General features: G+C 33.7%; 1 protein-coding gene and 1 non-coding gene across 2 annotated transcripts; one reads left to right on the top strand and one right to left on the bottom strand.

The window, feature by feature from the left end:
* The first annotated feature begins 1,057 nt into the window (after window positions 1-1,057).
* Window positions 1,058-1,128, top strand: TRNAG-GCC (transfer RNA glycine (anticodon GCC)). The gene has a single exon. It is a non-coding gene; the product is annotated as a tRNA-Gly (tRNA).
* Window positions 1,129-5,326: 4,198 nt separating this feature from the next.
* On the bottom strand, window positions 5,327-7,916 carry LOC131627525 (uncharacterized). The gene is made up of 2 exons (XM_058898375.1): window positions 6,648-7,916; window positions 5,327-6,179 (listed from the first exon to the last, which is right to left on the bottom strand). The coding sequence occupies exons 1-2, from the start codon at window positions 7,847-7,849 to the stop codon at window positions 6,128-6,130; spliced, it is 1,254 nt and encodes a 417-aa protein (XP_058754358.1). The 5' UTR covers window positions 7,850-7,916; the 3' UTR covers window positions 5,327-6,127.
* Between the last annotated feature and the right edge of the window lie 14,897 nt (window positions 7,917-22,813).

The raw sequence follows: 22,813 nt of genomic DNA, 5'->3' as shown, positions 1-22,813 counted from the left end.
AGTTCTCCATGAATCCTTCAAGATTAAGAATATAAGTTTTTTAAAAATACTTTCTTGGCATTGAATTCGCCCGTTCTAAATAAGGAATGTTGAATTGTCAAATAAGATGCTTTTTGATCTTATTTGTGACACATTCTTCCTGGGCTCTAAGCCCATCTCCACACCATCTGATTACTCTGTAATTTGCTGCAGGACTGTGGGACTCTATCGGTAATCATTCATACAAATTGAAGAAACATAGAAGGGTTGTTGTACCATACCATAACAAGAACTATTATCGCATACCTCACTAAACAACACGGTAAATTTCTTTTCAAGCCTAGTTTCATTAACCACCTTGTTGCAACTCGAGTAATAAAGTACCCCAAATATTGCGCAAGCAATGGTCTATTTTTACTTAGAAAGTAACCACTGCAACTCCTTGGTTTCACAGACGCCATTGGGATGGATGCATTGACTCTAGAAGAACCATTTCTTGGAAATGCTTCTTCCCTTTTAAATATCCAATATCTTTGACAACCAATAAATAACTTACAGCATACATATCATATTAAGAGGTAGAATATAGAGCCCGTTCACTTCAACTATCCAAGTGAGTGAGTACAAGTGAATTTTCCATAAATTTTCTCTACCTTATTACCATCAAGAACGATTTGTTAGAAAGAAAGATAGGTAAAAAGATAAATAGCGACTCAAAAGATTATATCTACGATCCATCGCATCGTAATAGATGAAGGTATGTCTCCTTATGTCTTCACCATGTGAAAATAATAAGTTTCGTCATTCTTATAATGCGTTGAATTTCTAGAATGTACACATGATTTTAAAACCTATTATTTACTTTTTTTACACCGACTCGTAGTTTTTTTTTCTTTTTATAGGGGACTAAATTAAATCTTGCATTATTTTGAAGGACTTAATTGAATTTTCGTAATGTTGATAAGGATAATATTAACAACATAGCACATGCATTATATAATACCATTAACAAGGTACATTAAATGGTGTAGATTTGCATAGTTACACATGTAATATATTTTTAAAGTGTTACCAACAAGCACCAGTGGTCTAGTGGTAGAATAGTACCCTGCCACGGTACAGACCCGGGTTCGATTCCCGGCTGGTGCACAAATAAAGTTGTGATATTTTTTTCATTTTGTTGCACTTTGACGTCCATGTTTTACCCTTTTTATATGATAGTAATTGTAAATGGTCATTTATGAGCCTCAAAAGCAACATGTTTTTTTTACCATAGTTTGAATCAAACTTGTTCGTTTTTTGTTTTTTAATTAATTGGATTTTTAACCAAGAACATTTTTAATGCATTATATATAACGTTTATGAACATTTAAGCTACACTTTACCTACTATCTACTTTATATTTCACATTTCAATGTCATACTTTATTGTGATCTTTTTTTAAATGTTATAATCTCGCCCCAATGTCTTTATCTAATATGCCCAAATCTCTCTGTCGTTTTTGCCATGTATATCATTGTACAGACTGAAATAGAGTCTTATGCGGAGGCTAGTAAGTTTGATTGTTGGAACCAAACCCGACAAGAGGTCTTGTAGATGGAAACTAGTTGACCTCCCTCCTTGTGTAAAACCAATAGGATGCAGCTGGACATACAAAATCATGCATCACTGAGACGGGTGGACTAAATGATATAAGGCAGATTGTGGCAAAAGGGTATGCCAAAATACACGGACTAGATTTGTTCGATACATCCTTCACTCTATCCGAAATGACCAGTGTGAGACTAGTAATCACACTAACTCCTAAACACGGTTGAAATATACGTAAACTTGATATAAACAATACCTTCATACATGGATACTTTCAAGAAGATGTTTATAAGGAAATAACCCCTGGGGATGTCGTGTCCAGGCCTAACCAAATTATTAAATCCATACATGGCCTCAAAAAGGTGAGTCGGAATCATTATGAGAAGTTGACCCTATTCCAACACAATTATCAGCAAGTCGTCTCTAATGCTAGCCTCTGTCCTTCGTATTATTGATAGTATATTGGCATGACGTGATACTAGTTTATGATTAACTTATTAAATTTGGTAACATAAAAGTAGTTCTCCATGAATCCTTCAAGATTAAGAATTTAAGTTTTTTAAAAATACTTTCTTGGCATTGAATTCGCCCGTTCTAAATAAGGAATTTTGAATTGTCAAATAAGATGCTTTTTGATCTTATTTGTGACACATTCTTCCTGGGCTCTAAGCCCATCTCCACACCATCTTATTTCTCTGTAATTTGTTGCAGGACTGTGGGACTCTATCGGTAATCATTCATACAAATTGAAGAAACATAGAAGGGTTGTTGTACCATACCATAACAAGAACTATTATCGCATACCTCACTAAACAACACGGTAAATTTCTTTTCAAGCCTAGTTTCATTAACCACCTTGTTGCAACTCGAGTAATAAAGTACCCCAAATAATGCGCAAGCAATGGTCTATTTTTACTTAGAAAGTAACCACTGCAACTCCTTGGTTTCACAGAAGCCATTGGGATGGATGCATTGATTCTAGAAGAACCATTTCTTGGAAATGCTTCTTCCCTTTTAAATATCCAATATCTTTGACAACCAATAAATAACTTACAGTATACATATCATATTAAGAGGTAGAATATAGAGTCCGTTCACTTCAACTATCCAAGTGAGTGAGTACAAGTGAATTTTCCATAAAGTTTCTCTACCTTATTACCATCAAGAACGATTCGTTAGAAAGAAAGATAGGGAAAAAGATAAATAGCGACTCAAAAGTTTATATCTACGATCCATCGCATCGTAATAGATGAAGGTATGTCTCCTTATGTCTTCACCATGTGAAAATAATAAGTTTCGTCATTCTTATAATGCGTTGAATTTCTAGAATGTACACATGATTTTAAAACCTATTATTTACTTTTTTTACACCGACTCGTAGTTTTTTTTTTCTTTTTATAGGGGACTAAATTAAATCTTTCATTATTTTGAAGGACTTAATTGAATTTTCCTTATGTTGATAAGGATAATAATAACAACGTAGCACATGCAATATATTATACCATTAACTAATTACATTAAATGGTGTAGATTTGCATAGTTACACATGTAATATATTTTTAAAGTGTTACCAACAAGCACCGGTGGTCTAGTGGTAGAATAGTACCCTACCACGGTACAGACCCGGGTTCGATTCCCGGCCTCTGTCGCTTTTGCCTTGTATATCATTGAACAAATTGAAATAAAGTCTTATGTGGAGGCTAGTAAGTTTGATTGTTGGAACCAAGCCCGACAAGAGGACTGGTAGATTGAAACTAGTTGACCTCCCTCCTTGTGTAAAACCAATAGGATGCAGATGGACATACGAAATCAAGATGGTGGATTGAACGATATAAACAATACATTCATACATGGATACTTTCAATAAGATTTTTATATGGAAATAACCCATGGGGATGTCGTGTCTAGCTTAACCAAATTATTAAATCCATATATGGCCTCAAAAAGGTGAGTCGGAATCATTATTAGAAGTTGACCCTATTCCAACACAATTATCAGCAAGCCGTCTCAAAAGCTCGCCTCTGTCCTTCGTATTATTGATAGTATATTGGCATGACGTGATACTAGATGGTTTACTCTATAAATTGCTGCAGGACTGTGGGACTCTATCTGTAATCATTCATACAAATTGAAGAAACATAGAAGGGTTGTTGTACCATACCATAGTAAGAACTATTATCGCATACATCAATCAACAACACGGAAAGTTTCTTTACAAGCCTAGTCTCATTAACCACCATGTTGCAACTCGGGTAATCAAGTACCCCAAATAATGCGCAAGCAATGATCTATTTTTCTAGAATGAACACACGACTCGAAGTTTTTTTTTATTGGGGACTTAATTGAATTTACCTTATCTTGATAAGGATAATAATAACAACATAGCACATGCAATATATAATACCATTAACTAGTTATATTAGATCGTGTAGATTTGCATAGTTACACATGTAATATATTTTTAAAGTGTTACCAACAAGCACCAATGGTCTAGTGGTAGAATAGTACCCTGCCATGCTTTACCTTTTTAAAACAATAATAATTGTAAATTGTCATTTATGAGCCTCCAAAGCAACATATTATTTTTACTAGGGGTGACAAAACGGACCGTCCATACCATTTTAAGTCCGCCGAAAAACAAATGATTGTATATTTTTTTAATAGATTAATAGTCTTTTTTATCTTTTAATTAAATTTTTTACTTATTTTTAAAATAATTTTTATAAAAATATCTTTTTTACAAATTTTACTTAAAAACATATTAATATATTTACAAATAAATGTGAATTTTTTTTTAAAATAACCATGTATTAAAAAAAATTACGCAAATAACCACGTTTCGAAAAAAATTACGCAAGTAACCAGGTTTCTGAAACCCTTAACACCAAGGCGCCATCTCACATGGCTTATTCCCTTTTTTTAGTCCTAGGCGCCATCTGACATGGCACACTCAGTCCCAATAAGCCATGTCAAATGGCGACTCCCTTCAACTTTTAGGAGGAGGTGTCATCTCATATGGCGCCTCCTTGTATATTTTTGTTCAATTTTCCATTTGAAAATGCACCAAGGCGCCATCTGAGATGGCTTATTGCAGAAAAGTTGTACATAGGAGCCATTCCAAATGGCGCCTCCCTTCATCTGATACAATGGTGGCGCCATCTCACATGGCGCCTTGGTGTCAATGTTTTCTGAAACTTGGTTATTTGCGTAATTTTTTCCGAAGTATGGTTATTTGCGTAATTTTTTTCTAATACATAGTTATTTTTAAAAAAAATTCAATAAATGTATTAAATAAAACCATCAAAAATTGAAATTACTATTATTAGCTAAAAAAGGGGAACTTAAGGCAAGACGGATGTGCGAATAGGCGAGACAGGTTTTTGCGGGCGGCGGACTTTAACGGGAAGAAGTTTGGCGGGTGGTGGATTTTTGCGGGTCGAATTTTGGTGAGTAGCATGTCCAAAATTTTAACTTAACCCACTAATTTTTTACGGGCCAGTCCAACGGACCACGGCCCGTTTTTGCCACCCATAGTTAAACCAATGACAATTTTTTAATTTTGTTAAGGATAGTTCTCCACCACTAAAGGTGGAAAGAGCAACCCTAAAAGAAAAACCATTGCTTGATTATTTCCACAATGTAATTTGGACAATCCACGAAAAGTAAAGAATCTCCACACAGCTAGTTAGCACATGATTGAACTTTTATGAAACTTCATCATGGAATTGTCTTACATTTTTATTATATCTTTTTTTTTAGGGAATAGAATTGTCCTATATTTAGTACTACAAGCACTATTCCAGTACAACAAACCAGAAAAAGAAAAAAAAAATAGTTTCCCACTAAACATTCTTCACTAATCACTTATCTTTATGAAGCTTAAAAGCCAATCAAAGTATTTTTGTTATAAAATTTGCCACAACTTATGAAACAGCTATCCGAATTCAAACGCCGGCCAGCTTATTAAATAAGCTGGGGCCTTTGATGCAGACTCATGTTTCGTAGTTATTATTAAGTTCCATTTTCAAATTTTCTTTCAACTACAGTAACAACTAAAGAATAATCAACATAAACCATTTAACGAAAGTAATGAGTGGGGTACCAAGTTAGAAAAAATCTCAGGGTGCAACGTGCAAATATATGGCTGAAAAGACTAATTATAAAAAGAAAAAAATAGCTAGTAACTCAGACGCAACCAAAAAGAAAATGTGACATCTCATGATGAAGATTTACATGAGCTCCAATCTAAGTTATAATAATAATCATAATAATCTAAATCTACTTTATGTCCACATCTTTGTCTTTATAGATTTGCCAACATGTTTATCCTAGACCTAAACATATCTCTATCATCATAACACAATAATATTAGAAGTTTGGACCCAGCAAACTCAATTTTATTACCATGATCCCGACAACTATCTCATGCAATTTGCTTCTATATACAACAAATACTTGAGAACTTTAAAGATGCAAACAAAAACACAAGCATCTTTCTTTCAATTGTGATATATTGATTGGGTGTTTGTTTCCATGCTATTGCTGTTACTATGGGACCTTACCCAACTACTTGGCTCCCCACACCACGCGGATTCTGTAACATCCCCCACCTATTTACATTGAAAAAAACGTAACTCATTGATAGTGTAAGCAAAGTGATGATAATGACACATTACATATTCTTAGTTTAACCTTAACTCCTTAAGTAAATCTCGTGCATTTAACTTCAAATAAACAAACTTATCAAAAAAAAAAAACTTCAAATAGACAAGTATGAATATAACATATAATATATGATAATAAAATAACAAATAAACCCTAGTTACTTCACAGCGATAGTGTAAATAATAAAATGCTGCGAGTACAATAGTATATTCTACATAGTTTTTTTTTTCCTTATCATCTTCAACCTCATCATCTTATAATTCTCACCATGGGTGAGTAGTGACCTTGAAGCTAAAAGATTAATAGTTCCAAAATGATTAAAGAAATAACTATAACACTAATAATCATGATAAGGATCTGTACAATTTGAAGAAGTGAAAACTAACCCCCAAAGAAATATGGGATTAATTTACCTTGAGGAAACAGGGTTTAAGGCTCTAGCAAAGCCATTCATGGCCCCATAACCCTTAGAACTAAAACCCAAACAACCAAGCAAACCTTGTCTGTATGGCAAAAACGTCTTTCTCCTCAACTCTTCAGCTTGTGCTCTGTTTGCTTTATAGTGTAACTCATGTGGAGAAGGTGGAACGCGTCTCTTCCCAACACCATTCATGGGCTTTCCCGTCATTTTCTTAGCCCAGCTATGAGATGTAGAAGAAGATGAACTTCCTTTACTTGATGAACCTGAACCATTTCTATGTGTTTCATTAGTTTTCTCCTTTGAAATCTGGGGATGTAGATTTGGATTGCTAGAGTTTGATTTCTTGTCTTTTATAGGAGAAAATGAAATGGTTGACCAGAACTTGTTGTTACTTCTTCCTTCACTTTTGCTTCTTAGAAAATCCTTCAAGAAAACCCATCTCTTAGAGCTTCTTCCAGCTGAAGAAGATCTAGAAGATGAAGCTGAATCTGGAGGTGTTATTATCTCTATTCTCTCCAAACCCATCTCATTAACTTTAACATTCTCCATTTCACCATTCTCATTGTTCTGGTTTTCAATCTCACAAGCTTCATCATCATTATCATTATCATCATGATGATGATGATGGTCCTCTTCGTTGTTCTCGTTCTCTGTCCACTCCAAATGCGTGTTACTTCTCAACGGCGACATAGATCTGGTTCTCCTCCTAACAGATTTATCTCTCAGCCTCAGATCTCTCCCACGAACAACTTCATTTTCTTCTTCATCTTCTTCCTCCAGATCCAGCAAAGGAGCAAGAACCTGAGGACGTTCCAGATGAGAAGAAAGCTTCATGGGACGGATCTGACCGTTCAGGAACAACTCATCCGCGGAGGTCATTGAACCGGGAACGGCTGAACCGGTGGATCCGAACCGGGCCGAGAATTCAAACTCGTAACTAAGAGGAACAGAAGAGGTTGTAGTAGTTTGGTGGTGGTAAGAGGAAGAAGCGGTTATAGAAAAATGTAACGGACTCGCCGGAGCACTGTAGAAGTAACCGGAGGAGATAGGTGGTCCGCCGCGACCTGGACTCGAAGGAGCGCTCACGTAAGGAGTGGAACAGTTACTGTCTATATCATCGTAAAAGGTTTCGCCATTGTTGGAGTTTAAAGGTTCTAGATTTGTGTTTTGGGTAGGTTTTTGAAGCTCCTCCATTGCTATTTTGTGTCTGTGTAGTGTTGAGTGCGAAGCTTGAAGATAGAAAAAAAGATAGATGCAAACGAGTGATATATATATATATATATATATATATATATATATATATATATATATATATATATATATATATATATATATATATATATATATATATATATAACCTAAGATATTAGTAGGATTAAGAAAAAAAATTATGACAAATGACAGATGATAGAGTTTTGCTGGAATACTATTATTGTGGAATTTGTAAATTGATTTTACGAAATTGTCCTTATTTTTGTGTTTTTATGACATGAATTGCCATTCATTATTCTTTTTCTACTTTTTATGGCTAAACCAAAATTGTACTTTGGGAAAACCAAATTAGAGGTTGAGGTGGGTTGGTAACGACGTGAGGCACTCGCTTTTATGCTTGCTTCCCTCACAATTCTTTTTGAGGCTTTCGTTCGTTAAATTACTTCGTTTTGGAATTACTTTTCTCAACTGTATCCAATGAGTTTACCTGTTTTATCGAGGGAAAATAAAGTCAATGAAAATTATTTAAATTAATTGATTTTACTTGTTTTCGCATTTTTAGAAAGAGAGGTTATGAGCTTTTGTTTTTACTGCTGAAGATAAGAACCTTAAATTAATTACAAGAACCACCACCCTAAGTATAAACTAAAGTTCACATAAAACGGCCTAGTGGTTCTTCAAAAATCTAAGTCATCATTTCCACATCAATATTATGCTTGTTTAGTTAATAAACAATTGGTTAAATAAGTTTTAGATCCTTATAAATATTGCAGTTTTATTTTTAGTTTCTACTTGTCTTTAAGCAACGGTTTTAATGGCAACGTTTTTTTTTGCAAAAACCGTTTCCTAAAGACAGGAAGAGACTAAAAATAAAAACTCTAATATTTATAGAGACCAAAAATTTATTTAACCCATAAACAATTGCTTATATATATATATATATATATATATATATATATATATATATATATATATATAGGGCATATCATATGAGAATGTGAGAATGAATCCGAACTATTAGATTTTAAAATAAACGGTGGAGATTATGAGTGAATCTTTTTTTTCTCTCTCTCCTGTATCTTGAAATAAATGAAGTAGGAGAGAGAAAAAAAAGATTAACTCATGATCTCCACCATTTATTTTAAAATCCAACGGTTCAGATTCATTCTCATATTCTCATATAAATATGTCATTCTCATATGATATGCCCTATATATATATATATATATATATATATATATATATATATATATATATATATATATATATATATATATATATATATATATATATATATATATATATATATATATATATATATATATATATATATATATATATATATATATATATATATATATATATATATATATATATATATATATATATATATATATATATATATATATATATATATATATAGTTCCCAATAGTTAAAAAAAATGCTGAAAATAGTGATACCCTTAATTTAATTGAATACATATCTTTTTCTAATAAAATAATGATATTTAATATTATATTTATTTTTAAATAAATTAAAATTTTAAATTTATTTGCACTAAGTATCGATATTCAAATGAAATTTATGGATATCAAAAAATTTATTTTTCATTAAACAATCACCCTCCAAGTATTTATGTATGTATGTATTGAACTCTTTTTTTTTTTGTTTTACATTCTCTTTTTTGAAGATGGCAATTATTATGAATTTAGACGAAAATAACATCATAAAACCATATACTCAATTGGGGAATTGGGGAGATGCTGTGGGGATAATGAGAGGCGGTCTGATAGGACAATTGATAATAAACTTGTTGAAATATGAATGTTAGGTAGTTGCGATATTAGTTTCAATTCTAGTAGTTATAGTGTTCTCGTTTTACCATACCCTTTTCTAGGACATGCAAATCACTATAGACAACAAGTTCTTCGAAATGTTGGGAGTCAAAGATTTTGAGACCTTGTATACAACGGAGAAAAAGGTCAAATTCTTTTGCAAGAGCATAAGCATGTCTTGCTCAGGCATTGATGAATACGTCATATTGGAACCCTGCTCTGAAGAGAAGCGGATTAACTTAGTTGTTTTTGCTAATTCAAAAGACGAGTTCTTTTATATGCAACTCCTTGTCATGTATGACTTGGGGTGTTGATTTCTTTCATAGTCTTAAAATCTGAGGTCCTTAAGACCATCAACATTGCCCCTCTTAGATATCTCTCGATGGATAAGTCTTCACCAGGGTGTCAAAAATCATTACAATCACTAAAAACGTCATCAATACGACCAAACAGATCAATATGATTGAGTTCCAAACTACAAGTAGTATGATAATAGAAGGAAATATAGTAAAAAAGGAATGTGTTCAAGAAATACAACATGGAGAAAATATAAAGTTTTGTTACTTGAGGATCATAACAATGATAGCCCTGTTGACCAATCTCATAACCAAGAAAAACACGCATGGCAGAACGAGAAGATAACTTACTACATTCTACTTATGGACGAAGAACAAAGCAAATAGAACCAAAGACTTTCACAGAAAAATAATTAGAGATAGAATCATGCAATTTTTCTAAAGGAGAAAAACTGGCTGTGACAAATGACATGATTATACTATTAGCATGAATAGTATTAAGAACTGCTTCACCCCCAAAACTCATTGGAAACCAAAGTAGACAACAAAAGAGAACAAGGAGTCTCAACAATATGATGATGTTTTCTTTTATCAACTCCATTTTCTTAGGAGTATCACTACAAGATGTATGACGAATAGTATCATCATATGATAATATTCATAGAATTTATTAGACATATATTTACCACCTAAATCCCAATTGAAACCCATAACACAATGATTTAATTACTTTGAAAAATGATACTATATTTTAAAGCAATGATTTTATTGTTGTTGAAGATATTTATTTTAGTCTTGTATTAGCTTACTATATTTTGATTATATTTATAGAACAATTTTATACTTACTACAACCATTGTTGCAGAATCAAAAATAATATTGTAATTAATTAAAATTGAAATAAAACTATGCATATTAATTCTCTACCTACTGGTGCAAAGTTAATAGTAATATAAATACTCGTGAATCAAAGGCAATATTATAGTTAATCAAACTTAACATAAAGCAACATACATAACCTAACGACTGCTACACTAGAAAGAATAATTAAATAACATACCCAACTATTGTTATCAATATATAAATAAGAATTTGCTAAGCCTTACCAATATACAATACTATTTTTGAAACTCCACTTCCTTAAAGCATGAAAATTCCAATACTAATATTAATGTGCTTTTACCGTCACTCCACACCATTTTCAAAAGCTTACTTTTTTAATTCCTTTGATAAAGAATTTAACTATAAAATTGTGCATGCAAATGATAAAAACATAAATTTAAGAAAAGATAAAAACATCATTAGAGTTTATTTTTATTTTTTAATTCAATGAATTATCAATCATAATCACTAATTTCACTCCATTACATGGTTGTTATGTGAAAGCAAAATTATTTTTAAAACTGAATGCAAACTCAAATATTTGTGTTCTCAATAACATTAATATAACAAAAAATTAATATTAACATAACAAGCAATTGCTTTTCAATAACATTAATTTAACAAACACTTGTTCTCAATAATATCCAAAATAATGAACATGAGATAAAATCTCAATCATAAACTCTAACAAGATGAATATTAATATTTTTCTTATTTTTGAGACACACCTAATTGAATTAGTATGATAAAATCTTAAACATGTCATGAACCTTTTTTCCCAACTCTTCATTCTCCAAACCAAAGACTAGCCCCCTCATCTAGAAATTTATTCAAATCCAAAATAGTTTTGTTTAGGTTGAAAAATGCTTTATTGTTTGGTTGAAAATCTTCATTACACACACTTGAATTACTCATCTTAAGACCATGCATTCACTAAATACATAGATTTATTAGGGAGGTTGTTGAGGTCAAAATTCTGCACAGACTTGTCTATGAGGGACCATTGAAGAGCACTTGTGATGCATACACTTTTAATATCAAAATAAAGTATAAAATGAATAATAGGAGAAAGAAAAGGAAACCAACCTCTTTTATAAATAATCTTGTGACCTTTGCACTATCCAACTTAATTTTGTACATATGTAAACTAGTAAAATGTTTTTCAACTATTTGGCATAAAAATTGTAACTAATAAAAATTTATTGAAACAACAAATAATAATTTAGTGAAAGGTAATATAAGTAAAATAATAATATAAATAATAAATGTTGTAAAATTAAAGTACAAAGAAAGTTGTAATTTTTTTTCTTACAAAAAAGAATTGAGAGAGTAGAATCTTTTATTGAGATGAATAAATATTGGTAAAGAATCATTGAAATTTGTGTTTAATAAATTCTTATCCTTGGAAGCTTAATTATTTCAGTTGTATTCATTTTTAAGTATTACAATGTGGATAGTCTCATCCATAGTTGATTTTTTTATGAGAAAAATGCAACACCTATCCATTATTAAGTTTTTTTTGGAAAAACCATTAGACATAGAAAGCTGCAAGATGTATTGAAAATCAAAGTAGATATAGATAGCCGCAACAATATTAATTTTTCATGGAAAATATATCATCGCATCTTCATTAATACATTTTTGAAAGGTGCATCCATAATTTAATTGTGAAATAAAGAATCCTTAAATTGAGTTATCTATGTTGATAAATCATTAACACATTCTTGAAAGTTGTAGCTAATATGGAAAATTGTGAGCATTTATTTTTAAAGGTACTCCCTTCGTTTCAAAGTGAACGTCGTTTAAGGTTTTTGCACACATATTAAAGAATGTAATAATTTTATCATAAGACATTGAACTTTTAATAAATTAACCTTTTAAATGTGTTGAAAGTAGTGTACAGAGTAATAATTAAAAGATATAATTGGAAAAATAACAATCATTTCTACATTGAAAAGTGAGAATGACATTCATTTTGAAACAAATTTTATTTGCTAAAATGACAGACATTTTGAAACAGAAGAAGTAAAATTAAGAATTATTAAGACATCCTTGAAAGTTGCAGGGAATATGGAAAGCCACAACCATAATTTATAAGGAAAACAAATAATAATGTAGTTGGTTTGGTTTATATATGTTGAAAGTTGTAGTAAATATGGAAAACCATGAATATTTATTTCTAAAGATGAATCATTAACACATTATCAATTTGTGTGCAACCTCTTTGCAGCGTTGCATCATCAATGATGCATTAAGCCCACAAATAACAACCTTAAAACTACATAATGTTGTGCAATGTCTAAACAATTGGTCATGTGTATTAAGAATACAAATGATGGAGATGAAGATATTATAAATTAGTTTCTTCATACTTAAATTCAAATTCAAATTAACTTCGACCTTATATAGTGAAGGGAAATCGCAAATAATTACAAAAAGATTCCTTGCAGTGGATCCTTATGAATGATCATAAATCAAGGATTAATTGATCACCTCTTGTAGTGCAGGACTTTTGATCGTTGAAAGTGATTGATCATGAGCCTGATATGAACAACAATACCTTTATACGATCCACGCAAAAAAAACTACAACGAGAGAGTCCTTGGCCTACAATGCTAATTATGAACTAACATAAACTTTAGAGAGAATAAGAACTCATAACCCTTATGTGGATAAGATTTTAAGAATATGTGAACGAGTGACTATCACTTTAGTATAAGGGTTCTATTTATAGAACCACATATACACATCATAGCTTACGGTACATTATGTTTATCTAATTAGAGTTAGTACATCATAATAACATGCCATCGAATAATAAATGAAACATTTTCATTTATGTAATATTTTGTTTGTATGTCCTAATGTGTGATCAACTTCCCTTGTAGAAACTTTAGTGGTTTCACATCAAATGGTGACATGCATCACTATCACTATGAGAATAAATTATGATTATTATACAACGCACTATGTAATATTCTCATAGTGTGTAGATTTATAACTATATATAAAGAGGATATGTCATTTTGGGCTGACCTATTTTTCTCCCTAAATTACCCTTTAAATAATTCAATATTTACTAAAGAGTCCCCACACCAATAACTACCCACTCCAGAAACGATTCGAACCAGAAGCCAACTCATACCAATTCAAACTCTCCTACATGATGGACAGAACTGCAAAATTGCAGCAATTAGCTTGATGAACCATCATAGCAGACTTACCACCCTTAAGTTAAACAAACAGCTACAAAAAGAAATTAACACCTGTCAATCCACATGACTGTACCAACTCCTAACAACATCAGCCTCCCAAGCAAAAAGCTAACTAACCAACAAATAATTGTCGCCACAACAAGAACCGATCCTGCATACAACCAGCCACACCAATACTCATAGACAAGAACGGAAAACCATTAAGACGCACTGAACATCCCTGTAGACAGTGGCTAACCACCGCAAGTGTAACCAGAACAACACTTGACAGTTCCGCAATAGTCGATTCAGCGCGATCATATGCTGTTTATAAGTATAACCACATAAAACAATGAATTTATTAACGCTGCAACTTGATTACTAAGGGAATCGTAAGAAATATCATCATAGCTTCTTTTACCAAGGGAACCAGAATTCCTGGAAGTGGATGGCATAGTCAAATCATTACTAACAGTGGGCCCTTTTATGGTAATTTTTCCGTGCAGTCCGAAAATTCATCCATATCCCTTTCCATATGAGATATTTTTCCAGGAATACCATCCTCCCTAATAAACATTTGAACGGTGTATTCTCGCCCTCTCTTCATCATTTCGTTATAAAACTGACAAGCTTGATAGCTCTTTTGACGGGATATATGCCCATTTGAAACCAATGAATTCATTATATCTGCAATTTTGTCACCAATGGAATCAGAAGAATTAGCTTCTTCATAGCTTCTCTTTCCATAATTCCTGGAAGTGGTGGCCATAGCAGAAGCATTACTATTGCTCGGTGCGTGTGGCATCCTTATGGAAGGGCATGGACATTTGTCCTGCATCAACATCAACATCAGTATAGTTTTGAGGATTTGCAAACATAAAATTGAATTGCGCCACAAAACCAAACCGAACCATTGTGAAATAATCGAACCATTACCTCTACTTAGTGAACTGAACCACTATTTACTAAACGGTTTAATAACTGAACCGAATCGCATTAAACCAAATCAAAATTTACCGAACTGAACCAAATCAAACTAATTAACTAAACTATATGGTATTGGTATTTTCAAGTAAATTTAAGATAGTTTTGCTATGTTATGTTGCAAGAATATACAGGATTTCATTACTAATAAAGAAATCAAAGAACATGAAATAGAACTAATATATTTATCATATATAATACATATATAATGCAGTAAAATTGATATATAGTATATATATATATATATATATATATATATATATATATATATATATATATATATATATATATATATATATATATATATATATATATATATGTACATAAATGAGAGAAAGGTAATTGATACAAACCTCACATGTATTCACATATAATGCAGTAAATAGATAGTGCATGCCCTACCTTCAACAACAACAACCATTTACCTTGTCTTCAGCTGGGCATTTGCACCAATTTATATTCGACACCATGATAATCATCTCACTGGTTCTCCGAGTTTACACGTCTGCTTTCACTGCTTCTTCATTGTACAATTTGCCCACCAATTTCCAGGTTTTTATGTAGTCTTGTTTAAGCACCACTAATATAACTTTCAGTATATTTAACTCGGTCGTTGTATACTGTAAAAAAATTTAAGCATTAAGCTATTATTTCATCCCGAATTTGCTAATTAAGATACAATACAACCCTAGTGCTTAGATAACATAACAAGCATTCTCAGTACAAAAAAACTCAATTAAGAAAATATGTTGTGCTTTGTTCTGAAGGCAACACCATAGTACAAGTTATAAGAGCTTCAGGGGGGTAGCGCTGATATAACTTTCCTCCGAATTGTCTGAAGAGTCGGAGATTGATTATTTTGGCTAACATGAAAAGGAGAAAGAATTTCACATTACAAATTGAAGTGCTAATTTTTTTTTTGGAACCACCAAAGGAAATTATCATTAAATTAGCACAAGCAGTGCAAACACACAGTACAAGAAAACTCCATAATTTATGCAGAAACACACCACTGCAGTCAAAACTTAGGAACTGCATAATATAAAACCAGGAAAAGCAACAAGACACCAATCCAAAATTACAAAGACCAACTAACAAAAACAGAAGATAATTACTCCAAATCCCACCCTAAGACTGTGACGATAATGAGCCGACCGAATAAAAATCGGAAGCAATACTCGCTGAAACACTGTCCCAACAAATTGAAAGTCATATCGTGGTTTTCGGTGGGCTAGAGAATAACATTAGGTTTTCTTCTGAAGTTCTCCGACAACTTCTTTTGGGAACCGGTTCATTTGATCCTGTTGATGAAGTAGTATTCATACTCAATTGACAATATGGGAAAATTAAGAAAATTTAATTGACAAGATGGGAAGGTTGAGAAAAATTAATGGAGTAAAACAGCTGGGTCTGCAGCTTACAGTTGAGAACTTCTTAAATTGAAAAGATGGGAAGGTTGATGTAGTAAAACGGGTAGGAACTTTCTCTCCTGTGTGCCTTTCCTGTGCTTATATTAGTTTTTTTGGTAGCCTCTCAACCCTTGGACTTAGCGCAGCATGGACATCAGAAGGAAACAGAAGGAGACAATCCATTTCCCTAAGGAAGCGAGTTAAGAAATGGTTAATAATACAAAGTCACAGCAATAACTATCACATAATTTTCTTGTGAGAACTGTTTTATTTATCTTTAACGTAATCATTCTCTGCATAATGTAAACATAAAAATGAATAAGATTTTAATTCGTGAAACACTGCAAACATATCCCAAGGAAAAAAAACATATCTGTTTTGTACTACAAATATTTTAATGTAATTATAACATTCTATTTTTTCCATATAAAGATGAGTGTCCCTCTGCACTTTCTAAAATAGTATAGAACCCATGCTTTGAATTTGTTACAGTAAAATAACACATTCATCTAAAATAACTACATTCTAAAACAATTATGATTATGAGAGGGAGAGAGATTATACAAGGAAAGTAAAGATTCTTGATTATTAAATCTTGGTTCATTTATCCTTTTTCTTGTTCTGTGTACTAACTGTTAGACGCTGGCCTAAAGATCTAGAGGGGGGGTGAATAGATCTCACTAAGTTTTTAAGGATTTTTCTACTGACTCGAGCGAAAGCGGTTCTGAATCGACTTGCATCTATTCTGGACCGCTATTGCAAAGGTCGTATGTGTTTCAAAACCAAAGAGTAAGTGGAATTGATGGTGAAGTAATATGATAGCTAAACAATACGTTTAACAACTGAAATCCAATTAACTTCTAGATTGACAACTTTGATTTGCAATGCAGTAAGATTGGATTAAGCAAAAGCACAAACACTTGGTGATACGTTCAAATTGATAGTGATTCAAGTTGTGGTGAATTGTGATGTTTGTGCCGTACTTTAATTCACAATTTTAACACTTGAATCGTTGATCAATTTTGCACTTATAACCAATTATGAACAGAAAGTAAAAGAGAAAGTAAAAGCGACAAGAACACGATATTTGTTTAGGCAGTTCGTCGATCGTCCTCGCTACGACTACGTCTGCCCCCAATTCCAAATTGAAATTGGGTAATCTTTCATTAATGTTGAAAGTAGTATATACAAAGAAGATAACAAAGCGATAAACGATAAACCAATTATGTCGATCCTTTGAATCTTCTTCCCCCTTAATCTTGATCCAGATCAAGGTTATCCAAGAGCTTCACTTTGATTCCCTTCTGCAGTGTCTTAATTCCTTGAACTCCCCGTTCCTCAATCGTTACACTCAGCCGAATCCTCAATGAACGCCTCTTGATAAAAACCCCCAAGAACCACCCGTCGTGGAGGACAAAACCCGCAGATTTTATTCACCAACAAACCCCACAAACCTTCACCCACTAGGAATCTTCAATTCCGTTCCATGGACGTTATCGAACTCATCACTAACCTGCAACGCAAGAATGATTATGTGTAATTGTGTTGGAGATGATGAAGAACGAAGATGAGAAGCGTTTATGTATCTTTCAGTCGTTGGTGTTACTTGAATAATTACCCTTGCACAATATATATGATTGCATAACAGTTAGAACCAAGAAAAACTGATTTTTGAACTTTCTTGATCAGTTAGGTCGACCACTTGTAGTGCTTAGGTCGACCTAACAGAGCTTGCAGAATTTTGCTCCCAGTTAGGTCGACCTGTTGAAGGAGTAGGTCGACCAGAATCCTCTTCTGATGCATTCTGGGGACATTTTCACAGATTAGGTCGACCTAGTTGCCATGTAGGTCGACCTAGCAGACTGATATGAAGATTTCTTCGTTTTGAGTCGACCTAAATGGTCTGTGAGTCGACCTAGCAGAGGTATATGGATTTTCCTTCATTTTAGGTCGACCTAGGTTGACAGTAGGTCGACCTAACTGCTGATTTTATGCATTTTTCATGTCCAGCTTGTGTTGAGTCGACTTATATGCATAGTGGATCACCTTGTGCTTTCATGAGTGATCAAATGCTTTGCTTTTCTGATTCCTCCTTGTTGTTTGAATGCTCATTTGAGTTTGCCATAAATCAAAAACATCTTTGAGTGTAATCTTGTATTCACATACTCCCCCTTTTTGATGATGGCAAACCAATAGTCAAAAGCTTTGGTAGTAAGTGACACAGACTCAACAAGGCTCCCCCGTACATCCAGCATCTATCTCTCAACAGGGCAATCTCTCAACAAAGCTCCCTCTCAACAAAGCTCCCCCGTACACTCAGCATCTATCTCCCCCTTTGTCAACATCAAAAAGAGAAAACAGGAGAATAGAAGAGTAACAAGAGAACCATAGATAATAATGCTAGCATGTATAGTATAGTAGGTAAAAGGTAGTTAATGGTAGAATGAGACACATATGTGAGCAGGAGCAGTTTTTATGCATGAGGTCACTATAAGCATGTTAATTGATAGCATATTATAGTATCAATAATATTTTTGGAAGTGAACACCAATTATGTTACCGCTTTTTCAATATGACGCCTGGCTTGATGATGAGCTACCTTTATGCTAAAAAATTGTTAGCAAGACAAATAGATATATACATAAAGTAAAGAAATAATATTAAGAGAAAACAACCGTAATTAGCCCAAATTAGAGATATCGAGTATCCCTAATTCCCTACGAATGTTGAAATATTGCTCCGTTGCTAGCGGTTTGGTGAAGATGTCAGCTAGTTGCTTCTTGCTTTCTACATGTTCAAAAGTAACGTCTCCTTTCTCTACATGATCTCGTAGAAAGTGATGCCTTATTTCAATATGTTTGGTACGTGAGTGTAAGACAGGATTTTTACTCAAGTTTATGGCGCTTGTGTTGTCGCACATGATAGGTATGTGATCAAGCTTAATACCAAAGTCAAGAAGTTGTTGCTTGAGCCATAATATTTGTGCACAGCAGCTTCCAGCAGCTACATATTCTGCCTCAGCAGTGGATAATGCAACCGATACTTGTTTCTTACTATGCCAACTTATTAATGAGTTTGAGAATAGATGACACGTTCCACTAGTGCTTTTTCTATCGGATTTGCAACCAGCAAAATCTGAATCGGAGAATCCTACCAAATGACACTCATTTCCTTTTGGATACCATAGACCATATGTAGTAGTTCCACGTAAGTATCGCAGAATTCTTCATCTTTGTCTAGATTTGTATTTGTTGCCATAGGTGTGTCAATTTCCTTTGCTTCACTCATTCCAAATCTTTTGAGCAGCTCCGTACAATATTTAGTTTGATTCACAAACGTTCCATGACTGAGTTGCTTGATTTGTAGGCCAAGGAAGAAATTTAGCTCACCCATGAGACTCATCTCAAATTCACTCTGCATAAGCTTAGAAAAGTCTCTAGAGTACCCTTGACTAAGGAGAAATTTGCTCAAACGTTCGTACCAAGCCCGAGGGGCTTGTTTAAGGCCGTATAGAGCACGTTTCAGCTTATAAACATGAGTTGGATACATGTAGTTCTCAAAGCCGGGTGGCTGAGCAACATAGACTTCTTCATTTATATAGCCATTTAGAAAGGCACTCTTAACATCCATTTGGAATAGTTTGAAGTCTTTAGAACAAGCATAAGCAAGTAAGAGGCGAATAGCTTCGAGACGTGCTACAGGAGCGTATGTCTCTTCATAATCAATACCTTCCTCTTGATTGTAACCTTGGGCAACTAATCTAGCTTTGTTTCTAGTAATAACACCGTTTTCATCAAGTTTGTTACGAAAAACCCATCTAGTGCCTATTACTTGATGATCTCCCGGATGAGGGACTAAGTCCCAAACATCATTCCGTTTAAATTGGTTTAATTCTTCTTGCATGGCCATTTGCCAATGCTCATCAAGTAATGCGTCCTTAGCGTTTTTCGGCTCAACTTGTGAAACAAAAGCAAAATGATGGCAGAAGTTACTTATCTTTGAGCGTGTTGTAACGCCCCTTGAGATGTCTCCTATTATATTGTCAATTGGATGGTCTTTCACGTTTGTCCAGGCCTTGGGAAGTTCTTCATTGTTTGAGATGCTTTCTTTTTCATTTTCATTGTGAGACTCATCTTTCTCTCTCTCAGCATCTTTCTTTACAATACTTTCATCCTCATCTTCCTTATCCTTGACAATGTCTTCAGTGGATGGGCCTGCACCATTAAATGAAAGACCTTTCTCGACATATTTTGCATAAGATTCATCAAAAGAAACGTGTACTACACTTCCTTTACCAAGTATGGCTCCCCGATTGTTATCTCCATAGGTGACATACCCCTTTTTCTTTGCTTGAAACTCAACGAAAAGAGATAGGTCTCCAGTCATGTGTCTTGAACATCCGCTATCAAGGAACCACAACCTTTCGGCAATGTCAAGACACTTTTCAGCTTTCTTTTTCTTGTTTTGATGAGCCATAAAACATAGGTTTGCTGATTCTTCTTCATCGCTTGACGAGCTTTCACTAGATGAATCACTTTCCCATGCTATGTAAGCTCTCTTAGATTTGTTATGATCTTTGCTTTGGTTCTTCTCCTTTTCTTTCTTAAGGTATGGACAATCCGGTTTGTAGTGACCGGCTTTCCCACAATTGAAGCAAAGACCTTCGATCTTTCCTTTGTTGTCGTCATCTTGTTTGAACATGTTTGATTGCTTTCTATAGTTGATCAATCCTTTGTCGGAATGTTTTGCTCCATTTTTCTTTAGATATTTGTTGTATCTTCGCACAAACAGTCCCATTTCCTCATCATCGGAGTCTTCGTCATCACTTGTGTCACTATCCTTTGGCTCTCGTTTTGAGGTCTTGGAGCTCGAAGCTTTTAGAGCTATTGACTTCTTCTCTACCTCTTTCTCCATGTTCTTTTCTTTCTTTGTCCTCTTCTCATGCATGTCAAGGCATTTAAGATGCTGTTCATGTTCCTCTAGTTTACCAAAAAGAGTGGTAATGTCTAAAGTGTTGAGATCATTTGCTTCCTTAATTGCTGTAACTTTGGGCTGCCATTCCCTGTTCAAACACCTTAAGATTTTGTTAGTAGCAACTGCATTGGAAACAGGTCTATCAAGAGAATTTAATCGATTTTTCAGGTGAACGAATCTTTTCTGCATGCTTTCGATGGTTTCACCATCTTCCATGTGGAAAAGTTCGAACTCTTGAGTTAACGTATTGATCCTAGCTAGTTTGACATCATCCGTTCCCTCGTGGGCAACTTGCAATGTGTCCCACATAGCTTTAGCTGATCTACAATGGGAAACGCGATAGTATTCATCAACTCCTAGAGCTGAGATTAGAATGTTTCTCGCTTTCCAATCGTATGCATATTTCTTTTCATCTTCAGCATTCCAAGTATCTTCTGGTTTTGGAACAACTGCACCAGCTGCATTTGTCATAGTGATCTGAAATGGACCATTGACAATAGCTGTCCAGATGTTCCTATCAATTGCATTGATATGGACACACATACAATCCTTCCAATAGCCGTAGTTTTCTCCGTTGAAAACTGGAGCTCTATTATGAGCCCCTTTAGGTCCAGAAGCCATCTTTCCAATAAGTGTTTCACTAAGCACGGAATAAACCAGAGCTCTTGATGCCACTTGTTAGACGCTGGCCTAAAGATCTAGAGGGGGGTGAATAGATCTCACTAAGTTTTTAAGGATTTTTCTACTGACTCGAGCGAAAGCGGTTCTGAATCGACTTGCGTCTATTCTGGACCGCTATTGCAAAGGTCGTATGTGTTTCAAAACCAAAGAGTAAGTGGAATTGATGGTGAAGTAATATGATAGCTAAACAATACGTTTAACAACTGAAATCCAATTAACTTCTAGATTGACAACTTTGATTTGCAATGCAGTAAGATTGGATTAAGCAAAAGCACAAACACTTGGTGATACGTTCAAATTGATAGTGATTCAAGTTGTGGTGAATTGTGATGTTTGTGCCGTACTTTAATTCACAATTTTAACACTTGAATCGTTGATCAATTTTGCACTTATAACCAATTATGAACAGAAAGTAAAAGAGAAAGTAAAAGCGACAAGAACACGATATTTGTTTAGGCAGTTCGTCGATCGTTCTCGCTACGACTACGTCTGCCCCCAATTCCAAATTGAAATTGGGTAATCTTTCATTAATGTTGAAAGTAGTATATACAAAGAAGATAACAAAGCGATAAACGATAAACCAATTATGTCGATCCTTTGAATCTTCTTCCCCCTTAATCTTGATCCAGATCAAGGTTATCCAAGAGCTTCACTTTGATTCCCTTCTGCAGTGTCTTAATTCCTTGAACT

This window comes from Vicia villosa, unplaced genomic scaffold, assembly GCF_029867415.1.
Source record: "Vicia villosa cultivar HV-30 ecotype Madison, WI unplaced genomic scaffold, Vvil1.0 ctg.000365F_1_1_3, whole genome shotgun sequence".
NCBI classification, from domain to species: Eukaryota; Viridiplantae; Streptophyta; class Magnoliopsida; order Fabales; family Fabaceae; genus Vicia; species Vicia villosa.
This window is presented reverse-complemented; position numbering and strand designations above follow the sequence as displayed.